Here is a 16,281-nt window from a genome sequence, read left to right as displayed (position 1 = left end):
TCTTGGCCAATAACATTTTTTCTCAAAATGCTTGTATCCACTTTCTTGCCTCAGGGAAGCAGCTCTCTAATGTTTGCGGGTCAATCCAGATGGAGAGAAGATACAGGAGACAGAGCTGAATGTGACCTAACCACAGGTCATCACTTGGCAAGTGATTTAAAAAAAAATCAATTCCTTGCAGTCTTCTTTTTTGGTACTATTGCTGTTTTCTCATCAATGTGGAGTACTGAGGGGGGGAGTTCAGTTAGTTGGGGTACCAGTTAGGTGAGTTCGGGTTAATCAAGGTTTTATAGTAAAGACCTCACCAATGCCTGGTAAGATTATGTGCTGAAAAAAGTTGTTTTTAAATTTATTTCTTTGTAACTGCTCTGTACCAGTGTTTCCAAGTCTATATTATAGTGCAGACTGGCAAACTAACTTTTCCGTCAGGATCCTGAGGAATGGAGAGGGAGAAAGAGGAACAGAGGTGTAACCATTGTCTCTGAAGGAGAAAATTTTTGGCTTGCCTGTCTGTTGGCCTGTGGTTGGGAAACACTGCTCTTCACCTTAAGAAGCCTATGGTATCTTGCTCGTACAAGAGTGGATCTTACATGCTTCAATATAGTTCTCATGCCCTTTGGGCCACGGAGGATTCTGATTTCAGGTCCTCTCTTGTACTTACCCAATGTGTCCTTCCATCACTTGGTGTTGTGGCTTCTGAGCTTGCCCCTATTTCTTGTTGCTTGGATGAAAGCTATTCATTCTTTCTAGCCCAGAAGAGGATTAAGGAGCCAAAGGAATGCCAAGTAAGATGAATTTTCTCATGATGGTAGCCTGGATAACTATTAGACCTACCTGAACCAAGAACATGGCTAAGGAGAAGCCAAATCATGGATTCATACACACAGAATATCACAGTTAGGCGGCGCACTTGTTTAACTATACAAAATGTCTTTGCAAAGTCTATATATGGGGTGGCCTATTGAAGAAAGACCCCATTTAACTTGAAACCGAGCTTGTTGTTTTGCTTTCAAGTTAAGTGGGGCCAGCTTAAATAGGCCATCACATATAGAGAACAACATCTCGTCACTCATACACATAATTGAAGAAGCCAACTCTAGTCAACCAACCAAGCTCTGTAAGCCACCAACATACCTTAGGGGGAAAAAAAAGGCTTGGTAACCTGACTTTTCAGTAGATGAATTTGATTTCTCTCACCACTCATCTGAGGCAGGCGGGGATAGTCTTAAAAAAGGCTTGGGCTCTTGAAAGCCTAGGGCATTGAATCCCACACCATGGCCTTCCTAAGGCAAGCAGTATGGTGTGGGAGGGGAGGGAGGGGATATGGATGGGGAGCCTCTGTCTGGGAGTTTAAGAAGGGACCCAAGTTAGATCAAAAACGTGGGCAGTGCCCTGAAGTCTTTCTGGTTCCCAAAGCTGCCAGGCAGAGGAATAACCTGGTCATTCCACTTGATGTGTGAGTCTTGTGCTCTCTCCTCAATAATAAGATAACAGTCTTGCCGATTACTCGTCACTAAGGGTACCCGGTTGTGGTGACATTGAGGCTGACCTTGGAGTCACCGCCCCCGCTGCCGCACTCTCCTTTGTCGTACCACCATTTGTTTTTCAATTTGTCCAAGAGGCCTTGCTCATTCAGTTTTAATACTGCCAGGTTAACAGCATTTCTTGAAACGATAAAACATAACTTGTAAGAAAATGCACAAATGCTTAGGAAATCGTTAACGTATAAAAAGGAGCACAAGAGGACAAATTGGCTAAATTTCACAGAACGTGGAGCTATAAAAATGTCTGTACAGCAAATACAGGGTTAAATATTGGAAGGTGGCATGGAGGATAACATTTGCTCAAAACTGAAGTGTGCGGGATGGGGAAATTGTCTTTGAGAAAAAAAGTAACAAGAACACCACATCCATGCAATTAACATTCGTCACATATGGCACCATAACTTGGCTTTTACCATTTAAATTGAAAAAGCCGTTGAACTGTAAAATTAAAACAGCAACAAACAGTCAGAGAGGACAACACAGAGAGAGAACATTAAAAAAAATGGATGCATTAAATAGATGAAACCATAATTTACCGTCTTATTTAACTCCATGGAATATTGTAGGTTTTAAACTTTTAAAAGTTACCTCAAAATCCACAAGAAAGAAAATGACAACAAAATGCATCAGGGTAGGTGGAATACTATAACAACACGGATATTGTTATATTATTCCACCCACCTTAATGCTGAGCCTTTAGGGGTTGCCACACCATAGCCTTTGGAATCCAGATTTCCACCAACTTTCATCGTATCACACGGTTTTCTCTGCTCAATGTACTCATTCATGGTTGACTCCAGCAGGAAGGCGAACTTTCCCTTGGACTTCCGCACTCGGGCAACTCCGTCTGCTGTTGTTTTGGTAAACACAGATGGCTCTGCTGATTTCATGTAAGACCACATTTTCTCATAGACAGCAATTTTGGACCTCTGCAACAGAGAGAAGAATTCTTAGAGCTACCAGATATGAAAATTGGAAGAGGCCTCAGAGCAGTGGTTTTCAAACATTTTTTATTGTAATCCAGAGTAAGAAAAGCATGTTACGCTGTGACCCAGTAGGTACATTCATACCTATGTAAATATGGTTCCAAAATAAGTTTTTCAAAACCACACTCATCCTTGCTATGTGTGATGCTCTCACATAGTTTCTATTGTATTCTAATTCACTTTAATAAATACTAGTCAAGACCCACTAAGTTGATTTCATGGCTATACCAATGGGTTGGAATCTAGTTTGAAAAACACTTTCTTAGTTCAATCTTCCTCTCAATTCAGAAATCTCCTCTGTAATATCTTGCTCTCTGATTACCCTTTACCTGCCTGATAAAAAAGCCCATTGGAAGGGAATGTACAACCATTTTAGTTAGCTCACTCCAACACGGGGTATTAATTATTGTAAGAAAGTACTTCCTTATTCTGAACTGAAATTTGTTTTTCTATAACTCCCACGCTTTAGTACTATCTGCTAGAGCTATGCAAAGCAATTCTGTTCCTTCTTCTACACAGCGGTCCTTCAAATATTGCAAGGCTGTTGTTACGCCCCCTCTTCATCTCTTCATTAGATTAAACTCTACTGATGTTTAATACTATTTCCAGAACCCTTACAATTTTGGTCTTTTTCCCATAGGATTCTAGTTTGCGATGTCTCTCTTAATTTGGAGTTCCTAGAAATAAACATGGCACCCCAGATATATGACAAGGACAGAATGAAAAGAAAAACTGTTTCTTGTCATTGGAGCATTATTTTCTATCAACACTGCCTGAGTATGCATTAATGTATTTAGTCTTTCATCCACCCTTTCAAAAAATATTTATTGAGGACCTGCTATATATAAAGCACTCTGCTGGGGGTGTAAAGAATATAATAGAGTGAAGAGAGTCCCTTCCTCAACTCAGGTTGAGGACAAACCAAAACTGTTAGTTCTTTCTACCAAACAAAGTTTCCTTCATCTTTACCTTTTTGAATTTTGAACTTAACTCCATTAAATTTCATCTCAATTCAGGTGGGCCTTAGAACATGTACTAAATGCTTACAGCTCTCTGTTAGGCATTTTGGAGAATATAAAGGAAGCATGGTCATGGAAGTCATGACCACGTGACTTCCAATTGAATTGGGAGATAGGTTCTTAGGAAGGAAAATCCTAGAGAAAAACTCTAAAGCAGTATTTGACTACAGGTAAGATAGCATGGTAGAAACTATAAACATACATACCATGTTTTCAAGTTTCCTTTTATGGGGTTTACTGGCCCCTATCTCAACTTTTTTGATTTTTATTTAGTTGCTTTTCTCCAGACTTTGGCCAGCTGCATTGCTCTTTCTTGAGGCCTGTTTGGACCTGCTCAAATAATTACAGAGGGCTGGAACTGCCAGAGCTATCACCATGCAAATTAAACACTGTGTTTATGGCAGTCAGACCCTCACTGAGGCCCTCACTGAGTCACTGAAACTGTTCACTGAGATGGAAATATGCCTGGTTTGCATAAAGAACAGCAAAAAAAAAAAAAATCCCCAAAAAGGCCAATATGACTGAAGCTGAATGAGCAAAAAGGAGAATGGTAGGAAATGAGCTTAGAAGGATAATCAGAGGACATAAGTTGTAGGGCCCTGTAGGTCACAGTAAAAAGTTTGGGGTTATTCTACATGTGATAGGAAACTATTGGAGGATTTCGAGGAGGAGTGTGATAAGATCTGATTGAAGTTTTTAAAGCACTACTCTAGCTGCTATATGGAGAATAGATTACAAGATGGGCCAGAGTGGAAGCAAGGAGGTTGGTTAGGAGGCTATTCTAATATTCCAGGGGAGAGACGGTTGTGGCTTGGACTAGGCGGGGTGCAGTGGAGGGAGAGAGAAGAGGTTGGATTCAAGATATGTTTTGGCAAGACAACAAACAAGACTTGCTGATGCATATCTCCATCTGATGGTCCTATAGACACTTTCAGATTAAACGTTCCCAAACTAAACTTACTATCTTCCTTGTAAGGCCTGGTTCTCTTTCTAAATTCTATCAGTAAACCTCCTGACATCCAAGCTGGAAAGTTTGGTTTTTACTCCTTTCTCAGCCTCTGTCATGCCCTGTTTATTCTAACACAGAAATGCCTGTAGGATCTTTCCTTTTGTTTTCTTTCCATTCTCATTATCATTGCCCTGGGGCAGGCTCCCATCAGGTTTTGGTCTGGACCACATTGCCTCCTAACTGCTCTCCCAGCTTCATCTCTTTCTTCAATTTATCCTCCAGTGATCCTTCGGAAATGTAAATCTGATCAAGTTACTTCATTCTTTAAAATCCTCTGATAGTTCCCTAATACCTACAGGACAAAATCCCAACTCTTATGTATGATACTGAAGTGTCTTTATGATCTTGACAGCACTCTCCTGTAGTCCAGTCACACTGGACGTCTCACTGTTCACTGAAATATGCTTTCACTTTCATGTCTTACGCCTTTGGTTATACTTTTGGTTCTCCCTGAATTATCCCTATTCATCCTACAAGATCCAGAGCAAATACCACGTCTTCTGTGAAGTCTTTCCTGACTCTCCTGCCTCCACAGAAGTGCTTCCCCTGCTGTCCTCCCAAAGCACTTTGCTTTTATCTTTGCTATAGAGCTTGCTGCATTGCATTAAGGTGAGTTGGCTATGTGTCTGTCTTCCCCACATTACTGGGTGCTCTTGAGGACAAAATCCATGCCTGATTCATTTTGGTAGCCCTCTTGGCAGCCAGTGCAATGCCTGATACATGGTAGGCACTCAAGATATATTTGCTTAATAACTGAAGATTAGGCCTGATCAGAGTGAAAACTAGATTGTTGGTCAAAGGTGTCAGAAGATTGGTGAAAAATGGCTACCAGCACTAGTTTCATTCTATAGAATTCTAAAGATAAAGTTACTGTAAAGATCATTGGGTCCAATTTCCAGATAAACCATTCAGGATATATGCTTTATAATCCTTTTTTTTTTTTTGCCACTTAGCCTGCCTTTGACGTCCACACCAATAACTTTCCCCCCTAATAATCAAGGCCTTCTAAGATTGAAATCTTGTCCATTGACATTTATGCTCATTTCATATCACATTAGCCTCATTTGACACATAAAACAACTTCTAAGAATCATAATGAAATAGATTCTCAATGACTTATTTCAGTAGGAATTTCCTAGTTGGTTGCTCATAGAATTTTAAAAAATAGTAAATAATTCAGATGTATAGAAAGATATAAAAAATAATGTAAGAACACCTGTGTACCTGCTACAAAACTTAAGAAATAAAACATTATGAAGCTAGTTGAAGTGTGCTTATGTACCCCTTCCTAATTGCATACCCTTCTCTCTGGGCCAAAAGTAACCACTATACTGAATTTGGTCTTTATCCTTCCCTTGCATCTCTTTAGACTTTTACAAGAATAAAATTATCTCCTTTATAATGGCTGCATAGCATTTCAATCTAAGGATATGCTATACTTTATTTACTCAATCCCCTATTGGAGGACTCTTAGGTCAGTTCCATTTTTTTGGCATTATAGACAATGCTGTGGTGGGTATGTCTTTTTGCGCACTTACAAAGAGGTATTTTGTGTTCTTCATCTTGGGCCAATCAGACCTGAGTGAAAGAGGGAGGGGGTTAGAACAATTTATCTCTTACACTATTTGAAAACAGACCATTGCTTCTAAAGATAAATTTATAAGCCAAGGGCAAAGGGGTCCATGAATTCTGATCAGAGTGCACTATAATTTGGACTCATTTATTTCACCATTTACTTGAGCGCTTTGATTGCTGATACAGGTTGAAAGGTTTATTCTTTTAGGTAATGATGCATTTCTAAGAGAATAAATGGCAGTGCTTGAAATGGGCACTTTAAACGTGTGTGGTGTACATGCAGCAGATATTAATGAATGCAGTAAATGAAAAGTTAGTTAGTGGAAGAAATGATCGGGCCCACGTTGATGACAGAATTCCGAAGGAGCTTACAAGGGGGAAAAGAAAGGGCTCACAAGAGAAAAACTAAGCTGAAGTGTTTATATTCCTAACTAGCATTTAAGTGACAGTATAACATTCAGACAAAAAATAAGAAAAAAAATATCACCAGCATTTTTTTTTTTTGCAGTCTGTCTTATTTTGGCTGAAATACTGAAGGAAATAAAAGGGATTGAACCTTAGCTCAATTATCTGGGAGAAATTTTTTAAAAATTATGGACAGGATGTGTAACAGCAAGTTCATTTTTCTCCAATCCGCCACAATTCATTTATTTCATTCCACAGAACACCATTTTATACCTAAGAATGAATAAACAACAGTTATACAGGGAGTTCACAAGAAATTCTCTTAGCACCACTAGATGATTAGCAAATGAAATCCAAAAGGAGAAATACATGAATGGAGGAAGAACAGATTAATCCAAAACATCAGATAAAGTACAGCTCTAGCTTTCATGGATTCAACAGTCACTGTTCCAACTATTTGTAATAAATCATGGAGGTCAATGATACGGAGGAATTTGCCTTTTTGTTGAGGTGAACATTTGAAAATTGGGCCCTGCGAGGCTGGTGTGTGGAATCAAGCGATTAGGGAGTGCACATAGGCCACCACTCGAACCTTGTATCTCTTTGCAATGGTATTGGTTACTCCTTGTCACTGTGCATAAAAGTATTCCTCTGTAGACCTAGGTAAGTGCAAGGTAACTGTATAGCGCAGTGGTGGAGAATGTGGAGTCACGCTACTTGGGTTTGAATCCCCCTTCTAGGTGCATAAATTATCCAGCCCTTATGTGTCTTAATTTCCTCATCCATAAAATGGGATAATCCTTTTAAAGTGCCCACTTCAAAGGTTTATTGGGAGAAATTACATGAGTTAATACATGCATCTCACTTGGTATAGTGCCTGGCACACAGGAAGTGCAGAAAAACATTATATATCTTTATAGTAACATAAAGTGTAATTTGTTTTAGTTGTATTATAAATTACTTCAGTCCCATATTTATGGAATCATTACTTCATTTTATGGAGAAAATCATATGCTCAAGTATTATTCACATATTTGGGTCTCTAGACATCTCCCTGGTAAATGCCCATGGTCTGCCATCAACAAAAAATCATTATCATTTGGGGCCGGCCCCGTGGCCAAGTGGTTAAGTTCACGTGCTCTGCTTTGGTGGCCCAGGGTTTCACCAGTTCAAATCCTGGGCGCAGACATGGCACTGCTCATCAAGCCATGCTGAGGTGGCATCCCACATGCCCCAATTAGAAGGACCCACAACTAAAAATACACAACTATGTACCAGGGGGCTTTGGGAGAAAAAGGAAAAATAAAATCTTTAAAAATAATCATCATTTGAATTTTTAAAATTTTCTTGGTGTAGGAAAAATGGGTAAATTTATGTTTTGTAGTTTATTTGAGGGTCATATATTAAAAACTTCATTAACCAGAACACTGCTATTGGGGAGACCTGGTGAATGAAATTTTCTGCTTCCCTAAGATTGAAATTAGAATATCCACTTGGTCAATAGAACATCCAGTTGAAGTCAGTAGAGTAATAGACTTTCAGAGATAGAAGAAACCTTGAAAACCATCTGGTTCAGCCTCTCACCCAATGGAGCAATGGCATCTCTGCTCAAACGCCTCTAGTGGTGAGCACTTCCTAGCTCAGACGAGGCTCCGGAAGTAGCTTGCTCCATGGTGGGACAGTTTAAGTTGATAGAAAATTCTTTTTTTTTGGCTGCTATCTTTCATGAGAACTTCTCTCCCCTGCAATCCTACTTCTGCCTTCTGCTTGAATTGGGCAGTCTCTCCTCTCTGCTTCCATTTCTCCACTGTAGGTAGCACTGATTATATTGCTTTGTAATGGTCATCCCCAGTGCAATCTGGGCTCCTTGAGAGTAGGGATATGTCTTTTTTCTCTCTGCATCCCCAGTGTCTGGCATAATGCCTGGCATTTAGGAAACTCTCACTATGTATCTGTGGAAGGAATGAATGTTAAAAAATTGCTGTTCCAACCACTAGTCCTAATTCTGCCCTCTGAATTGATACAGAATAAAATATGCTCTGTTTTCCAAGTGATGTACAGCCTGAAGACTACTATCATCATGTCACCTATTAATCGTCTTGTTTATAGGCTAAACGTTTTAAGGGCCTTCGTTTTTTACTTTTATGACTCGTATTCCATTTATCCCTCTCTCCTCTGGCCACCATCTTCTAGATTTTTTTTTACGTTTTCAAAGCCCCTCCTAAAATGTGGCCCTCAGAATTGACCACAATATGGTTGATATAGTGGCATTAGCACAAAGGACAATGAGACTATCTCTTGTCATGATCTGGACACGAGCACAATTTTTCACTTTGACATGATTTAACAGACATATATAGATACGTTGATAGGCAAGAATTAACTGCATTAACAAAACAGACCAATAAATTGGAAGCATAATTGTCAACAGTGGCATAATCTGCTAATTCACTTATGGTATTAATTTACTGTCAGATAGCAGACAAAGTATTACAAAATTTGCAAAGAGAATGTTGGTGTCTACGACATCTCTATGCCCTAAACGTGTACAATGTGTTCTGAGTGAATAATTTGAGAGAATAGAATGAAGGAAAGGTCAGGGGAAGACGGTTTTAGGTACTTTGTACCCCATTGTTCCTCAAAAGGGACTCTTGCCCCTTTTACATATTTATTTATTTATGTATTTATTTTTTGGCCACTGTTGCCATCGTGTCTATATTGTCCATTTCCATCACTTTATGTATGAGACTAGCCTTGTACAGACATGTCAAAGAGAGGCTACATTTGACTTTGGGTCTCAGCCTCTCCCCCTCTTCCCCGATTTCACTGTCCTCCTTCCTCGGAGGTCCATCATGTATCCCTTTTTTGGCATCAGTAGTCTTGGTCCTTCTGGAGGTGTTCACTGATATTATAAGTCAAAGGTGTCCTTTAGGGGCTGGAGAAGGTCATCCCTGTGAACAAGACACTAAGAAAGGAAAAAATGGCAAAAGTTTCAAACAAAAATACTTTCCCCTCACTCATTTTTGCCTTCTCTAAGTTTATTGTGGACTATTTATTGCTTAATAATTTGGTCAATTTCTTCTCTAGATCATACCTTTAATTAAGAGAATATCATTAAAAACAACAATCTGCTTTTTATTCTGTTATTTATCTCTCTCTGAAATTTCTGCCTTTGATACGGGTTCAGGTAGCATTGATAGCTGGTACAAATTCAAAAAGTGGCTTTGGGCCTCTGTCTGCCTGAACTGAGCACTTGCAGACCCACTGTGTGCCTCCTGTGCGCCCCCCCCCCCCCAACATTCAGGAGCAAATGTTGCCTCACTGAGTTTCTCAAATACTGGGATATGGACAGGTGACCCTTGCAAGGCAAGGTATTAGGAGGAAAGGAAGACAGTGATACAACTGAAACCTTTTAACCTCCCCTTCTTTCTTCTCCCTCTTCTTTGCCTTTCCTAGTGTTTAATGACATTGGAAGAGGACAAGGTACTTTTGTGTCCTAGTGAGGTGGGCAGGGAAGGAGAACAGGGTAAAGGCAAGGCCTGGATGGGGTGGGCCCATTCTCAAGTTCTTTAACGTGGTTCTAAGTCTCATGTCTATAGAAATTCTTTAAGTTGTGACTCTGACAGTGGAAATTTCAGGCACTTGGTTTGGGCCTGTGAAGGGGAGGATTTTGTGGCTAGAGTGTTGTTCATCCTACAACCTTTCAAGTAGTTCCCTTTCTTATTCAGAGAAGCCTTGAATTTATCACAACCAGAAGCAGGAGATAGCTGAATTTCTTTAAACCTTATATTTGCATAAGGCTTTCTGGTTGCCAAGGTGATTTTACACACATTATCTCATTTACATCATCACATCATCTCAACCCCGCAGCAACCCTGTGAGGTAGGCCCAGCAGGTATTATTTGTTCACTGCTTAATCCCCAGCACCTAGAACAGTGTCTGGCACCCAGGTGCTCAAAAAAATATTTGTTGAATGAAAGAATAAATCCCCATTTTATAGATGAGGAAATTGAGGGTGGGGGAGGGTAGGCACAGCAGCAATGCCAAGAGATGCCACAGGAGGCTTTAGCCTACCCTCTCATTGTCATCAATCCACCACAAACAAACAAGTCTGGGAAAAACTGTGTGCTTGCTTTGCAAACATAGTCTCCAGATAAGTCCCAACCAGAATGCCACCCTGAAGGGCCTCCTGTATAGAAATTCGGAGATTGCTGCTGGCTCAATAACTTGTCCCAGGTCACACAGCTCATGAGGAACAAAGCTGAGAGCCTGTCCAAGTCTGCTGAATTCAAGGCTACAGACAGACTTCTCCCACTACAAGCCCAGCCTCTTCAGCTCTAACACTGACATCCTTTTTGGTAAAAGAGAGCAGCTCACCTTCAAAAACATTTTTTAATTTCTTATTCAAGCTGTTTCTTTTTTAAAATCAAGGTAAATTGTAAATTAACCCCAATCCCTTCCCATAAAGGCACTGGAATAAGTGAATGTTCTTGTCACACACTGTAACTCTGTTACAGGCCCCTAGTGTCCACATTTCACACAGGAAGGAATCAGAGCAATTTGAGGCAGAAGACGAAGAACACATCTGGCTTGCCAAATGCAACTGACACATACTTTTCTTCTACATCTGCTTTAAAGAAATCAGTAGCTCCGATGAAGTGCATTTGGATAAAGGAATCATTGAATTTTATAATTTTTTTCCCCTAAAGCAAAGGAAATGGTTTCCATTTTGACTTGAAGCAAGGAACACAGGAAATGATTTCATTTCTAAAGCATGACGGAAACCCCAATTTCATTGTCTTTCTTTCCTTCACTTCAGTTTGCACATTTCTAAACGTTCAGACAAGTACTGCTTGTCAGTTTCTTTTTGCCTCAGACAATCAGCAACTGCCGTGTGACTATGTATTGGTGAAAGCAAGGGGAAGAAGGGGAAAGAAATATTGGCTTCTATTCTGAGTTTTTCTGTTGGTGTGATACCATCCTGGCTGAGTTATTTTGGGGGCTAGGCTTTTAGATAACTTCAGTGGAGTTGGAGGTCACCTTTTGCCTGGACATCGAGTTTTGTTCTCAAACCTTAGGTACTCATTCCAAATGCCTTTGCTTAACATTTTCACACTGTCCTTGAAAGTTCAGGGACAGGTTTCCTTCCACCTCAAAGAGTACTATTTCAGATGTTTCCTTTCTAAAGGTGCAGGTGACAACCCAGATAAGTTTTCAGTGACCTTTCTAGTATCCCTCTCTGGCATGCAAAGTCCGATTACTATTCTGATTTGTCTTCTGCTTCTCTTGCCAAGTCAGACTAAGAATATTCCAATGGGTTGAAAGTAGCATCAATGGCAATATGACTTTGAAAGCCAGTCAACAAACTCTTGGAGAAAATGGTTCTGAGGTCTTATTGCTCTATTCTGGGGAAATAGAGGAAGGGACACAGTATCCTCTACCCCTGTGGCTCTCAATGAGCAATGATTTTTCCACCTAGGAGACATTTGGCAACATCTGGAGACATTTTCTTATTATTACAAATTGGGGAGAGGAGTGCTACTGGTATCTAGTGGATAGAAGCCAGGGATGCTGCTAAACACCCTACAGTGCACAAGACATCCCCACAACCAACAGTGATCTGGCCCCAAATGTCAGTAGTGACACAGTTGAGAAGCTCTGCTTTATGGGCTTTGGTGGAGCCACCAATAAGCGGGCAAAACAATAATAACATTTAATTGAGCCCATGCTTCGTTCCAGGCTCTATTTTAGGTGTGTTACATGTGTTAACTCATGTAATACAACTCTATGAAATAGATTATATTATTATCCCATTTTAAAAGTGCAGAAACAGATGCACAGAGAAGTTAAGTAACTTGCCCAAGGCCATACAGCTAGTAGGTAGTGAAGTTGGGAACTTACTCATGCAGCTTCCAGAGTCTGTGCTTGCAAACAGTACACTGCTCCCAGGTGGGTTAAGGATGGTTGGAAATCATATGCTAGAGCTGGACCAAGTCCACGTAAATTCTGCTTGAAATGGTGTCTATACTTTAGCATAACTACAAGGGGCATGATATTTCTATTATTCTGTCCCTGAAATGTGAGATTGAAGACCAAGGTGTCTTGCCCTTAACCCACACAAAAGCCCCACTTTTTAAACTTGAAGTCAACAAATTATTTTTTCTCTTTACTTCCAGAATGAAAATGCATAAATATGGACTACCTAGGGCTGTTATCAAGCAAGACTGAATCAACTTTTATTGTTTCTGATACTCTTCATTTTTCACTCCCCAACCTGGGCAGTCCCACCTCTTCCCCATTTGCCTTACCAGGTACGAGATGCCTTCCCCCACTCCACCCTGCTCACAGAAGAGGATTGGAAACATTCCCACTGAGGAATAAAGGATGGAAAACAACCTACAGTGTGATCCCCTTGCAAGAGAACTTGCATTTCAGCAAAGATCAAAACATAGCTAAGGCATATCATAGCCTATCATACATAGCCTAATAGTGGACATATCAACTGGTTAAGGGAGAGGTGTGAGCATGTACTGAAAAGCTGACTTTGCTAACTACATCCCCTCACCTGAAATTGCAGAATCTGTTTTCAGTACAGAGAACGGGCCACAGAGAAAGTGTGCCTGCCACGCTCTTTTACTACTAACTAGAGAAAAGCCTCAAATTCTCTGACTCCCAAGCAATGTATTGCCTCCAAATCAGCCATCACTATTGAACACTCTAGGGTCATTTCCCTCAGCTTGCTAGAGTTCTATTTTTCAATGAAATTTCATCTGCAGCAATCCAGAGCCTATTGCCCTTGACCAATTGAATTTCACTTTCTAATTGTATTTTTATTTTCTATAACTAAGATATTTAAAAGAGAAGTTCAATACTCTTGTTATCCTTAAATCAAATCATTGTAATGTAGAGGCCAATCCTGACAATCTAGGGCCTAGGAAATGAGAGGAACAAATATTTTTCTATTAAGGAGAAAAATCTATCCTGGAATTATAATATTTTGAGTTTCCTCAGTGGTTGTTTCTTTCAGGTCCTTAGAGCAAGAATTATTTTTATACTAAGGGGAAAAAGCAATGAAAAAAAGAAGCAATTTGCTCAAGGATATCAAGAAAAGCCCACATTTTCCATTTAGTGTTTTTTTGGGAGAGCTAGTTTCCCAAAAGGCGAACTGGAACTAATCTGAAGACTTCTCTTAAAGCCAGCTCATCTGTTCTCCATCTGTAGGCAATATATACCTGGGAAGCTACTGATCACTGTTCCTGTGATTCTGATTTAATTGGCCTGAAGTGGGGCCAACATTGAAAAAAACAGCTTCCTAGGTGATTCTAACATTCAATCTGGGTTTAGAGCAATCAACAAAGATTCTGCAACAGCAACAACTAGCTTCCAGTTATCTAATAAGTATTGACAACGAGAAGGCTACCATTTATTAATCACTTAAGTGCACCAGGAATGGTGCTTCACACTTTACATACGTTATTGTGAATCCTTAAGATGATCTTGTGAAACAAATATTATCCCCATTTTATTGATGAGGTAACTGATGCTTATAGAAGTTAATTTACTGGTTCAAGATAATACAGCTGGTAAAATTTCTAGCCTTGGCCTCTCTCAACTCTGGACTCATTTAACCAACTGCCTACCAGGCATCTCCATTTGGATATCTCATAGGCATCTCCAACTTAGCATGGCCAAAATGCAACTCTTGATTGTCCCCTACCCCCACTTGTTACTCCTCCAGTGGTCTCCATCAGAGGAAACGATGCTACCCTCCAATTCGTCCAGTTGCTCAGGCCAAAATGCTTGCAGTCATCCTTGACTTCTCTCTTTGGTCTCACATTCCACACCCTGTCAGCATAATCTTCAAAATATATTCAAAATCCAACCACTTCTTACCACCTTCACCATAGTCCAATCTAGTCATTTTTCACCTGAAATATCACACTCATTTCGTAAGTGGTCTCCCTGCTCCTCAACTTTCACGCTCTAGCAGTCTGCACTATCCTTTTACACATAAATTCCGTCATGCCATTCCTCTGCTTAAAGCCCTCAAAATGACTTCCTAGCAAACATAGAATAAAATCCAAAGTCCCCACCAGGGCTTAGAAAGCCCAGCCCAAAAGACTCTGGTTTGTCTTCACTGCTCTTATCTCTTACCACTCTTTCCCTCTCTCACTTCACTCCAGCCACACAGGCCTTCATCCTTAAACCTATCAACTACATTCCCATGTCAAGGCCTTTACTCAAGCTGTTGCATCTGGAATGCATTTCTTCCCATCCCACTCCACCTCATGTTAGTATGGGTTGTTCCATCATTTCATTCGGGCGTCTGGTCAAATGTCACCTCAGCAGAGCAGCCTTCGTCAATCAGCTGAGATGCAATAGCACTCCCAACATTTTGTCTTGTTGTTTTTTTCATTTCGCTTAACACCAACTGAAACATACATATTATTTATGTATTTGTTTATTTTTTGTCTCACCCACTACTATGAGCACAAGGCCTTTGATTTGTTTGAGCACTTAAAACAAGGGCTGTCACATAGAATGTAGTCAATAAAAATGAACTGAATGAATAAATGAATGGTATAACTGAGATCTAAACCAGATCATATGATACCAAAGTCTGTATTCTTAATTGCATTGTCATCGTCTCTCCCAACCCCTTTCACAGCTTAGTAAGGTGATAATTCCTAGCTTGCATAGATGCCAAGTAGCAGAATTAGTACTGAAATCTAAGTCCCTTGGCTTCCAAAACCTGTGCTTTTTATACTACTCCACACTACCTCCCAGTGGAGAAATTGCTAGTGACACCATTGACCAAAATGCCAGTGAATTGATTGAGGTTTACTACTTTGACCTGTCATTTCAACATGATTTTATGTAGCTTTAATCTCCCTTGGTTTAGCTTTGAAGCCTGTGAAATAAGGCATCAATATAATATAATCAATATAATACTCCACTAGTCTGTCATAAGGCCCTAAATTCCACCATTAGAGATCATGCCTTCTGTTTCACTTAGACAAATTACTTAAATTTCTCTAAGACTCTCATAACTATCTCTGAAAAGAAGATAGAATATTAAATGAGATAATTTATATAAAGCACCAAGAACAGTGCCTGGCATGTAGTAAATCCCCAATAAATTAGACTATGCCATCATGGCAAGTGGGAGGATAACATAACCCATATCCACCACCTTTATATGGTTTGGTTTCTTGGAGACTTTGCACGAGAGGAATACTGGAAGGAAGGGGAATCAAGATAGGTCTTGCGGAGGGCAGGCAAGATGGGATGCCACCCTGATAAGTCAGGGGGCACATGAGGGCATGGGCACATGTGGGTGGTAAGAAGGATGGTGCCAGGTTATTTGCTGTCAGTGCTACTGAGCCACAGACTAGAACCAAAGCTAACTCACTAGATGCTTAGCAAAGAATACCTTATAGGGCCAATTGGAGCCACTAAAATGTTCAATTTCAATATATTCACATTTCACCTTCTGTGGCTCTCAATTTTGAACAGTTGGGTTTAGATTTAAGTCTTTTCCTTCTTGCTGTGTTAGAAGCATTCCGGTAACTATTATTTCTAAAGGCGCTATGCTGATTAAAAAAAGAGTGGCTGGCTGGGGTTTTGTCTGGCAAACACACTGACTGTGAAAGCTGCAGGAAAATTGATTTTCTGGCATTCATGTGTCCTGGCACAAACTCTGTGGCTTGGAAGCTCAAGTTACAGAATTTTCTGGTAATGCA

The 16,281-nt window shown here is 40.1% G+C and overlaps 1 protein-coding gene across 5 annotated transcripts in view; it reads right to left on the bottom strand.

Annotated features, from left to right (window-relative positions):
* Positions 1-16,281, bottom strand: part of GRIA3 (glutamate ionotropic receptor AMPA type subunit 3) — a 272,052-nt gene that overhangs the window by 22,598 nt on the left and 233,173 nt on the right. For 3 of the 5 annotated variants that reach the window (XM_070502043.1, XM_044763538.2, XM_014839206.3), the window contains one exon: positions 2,226-2,473. In XM_070502043.1, the coding sequence (XP_070358144.1) occupies positions 2,226-2,473 (248 nt within the window). Of the gene's footprint in view, positions 1-1,549; positions 1,665-2,225; positions 2,474-16,281 lie in introns of all 5 variants that reach the window. The other 2 variants (XR_011499627.1, XM_014839207.3) reach the window with 1 other exon arrangement.

This window comes from Equus asinus, chromosome X (assembly GCF_041296235.1).
Source record: "Equus asinus isolate D_3611 breed Donkey chromosome X, EquAss-T2T_v2, whole genome shotgun sequence".
NCBI lineage: Eukaryota > Metazoa > Chordata > Mammalia > Perissodactyla > Equidae > Equus > Equus asinus.
Note: the sequence above shows the minus strand (reverse complement) of the source record. Positions and strands in the feature narration are given on the sequence as shown.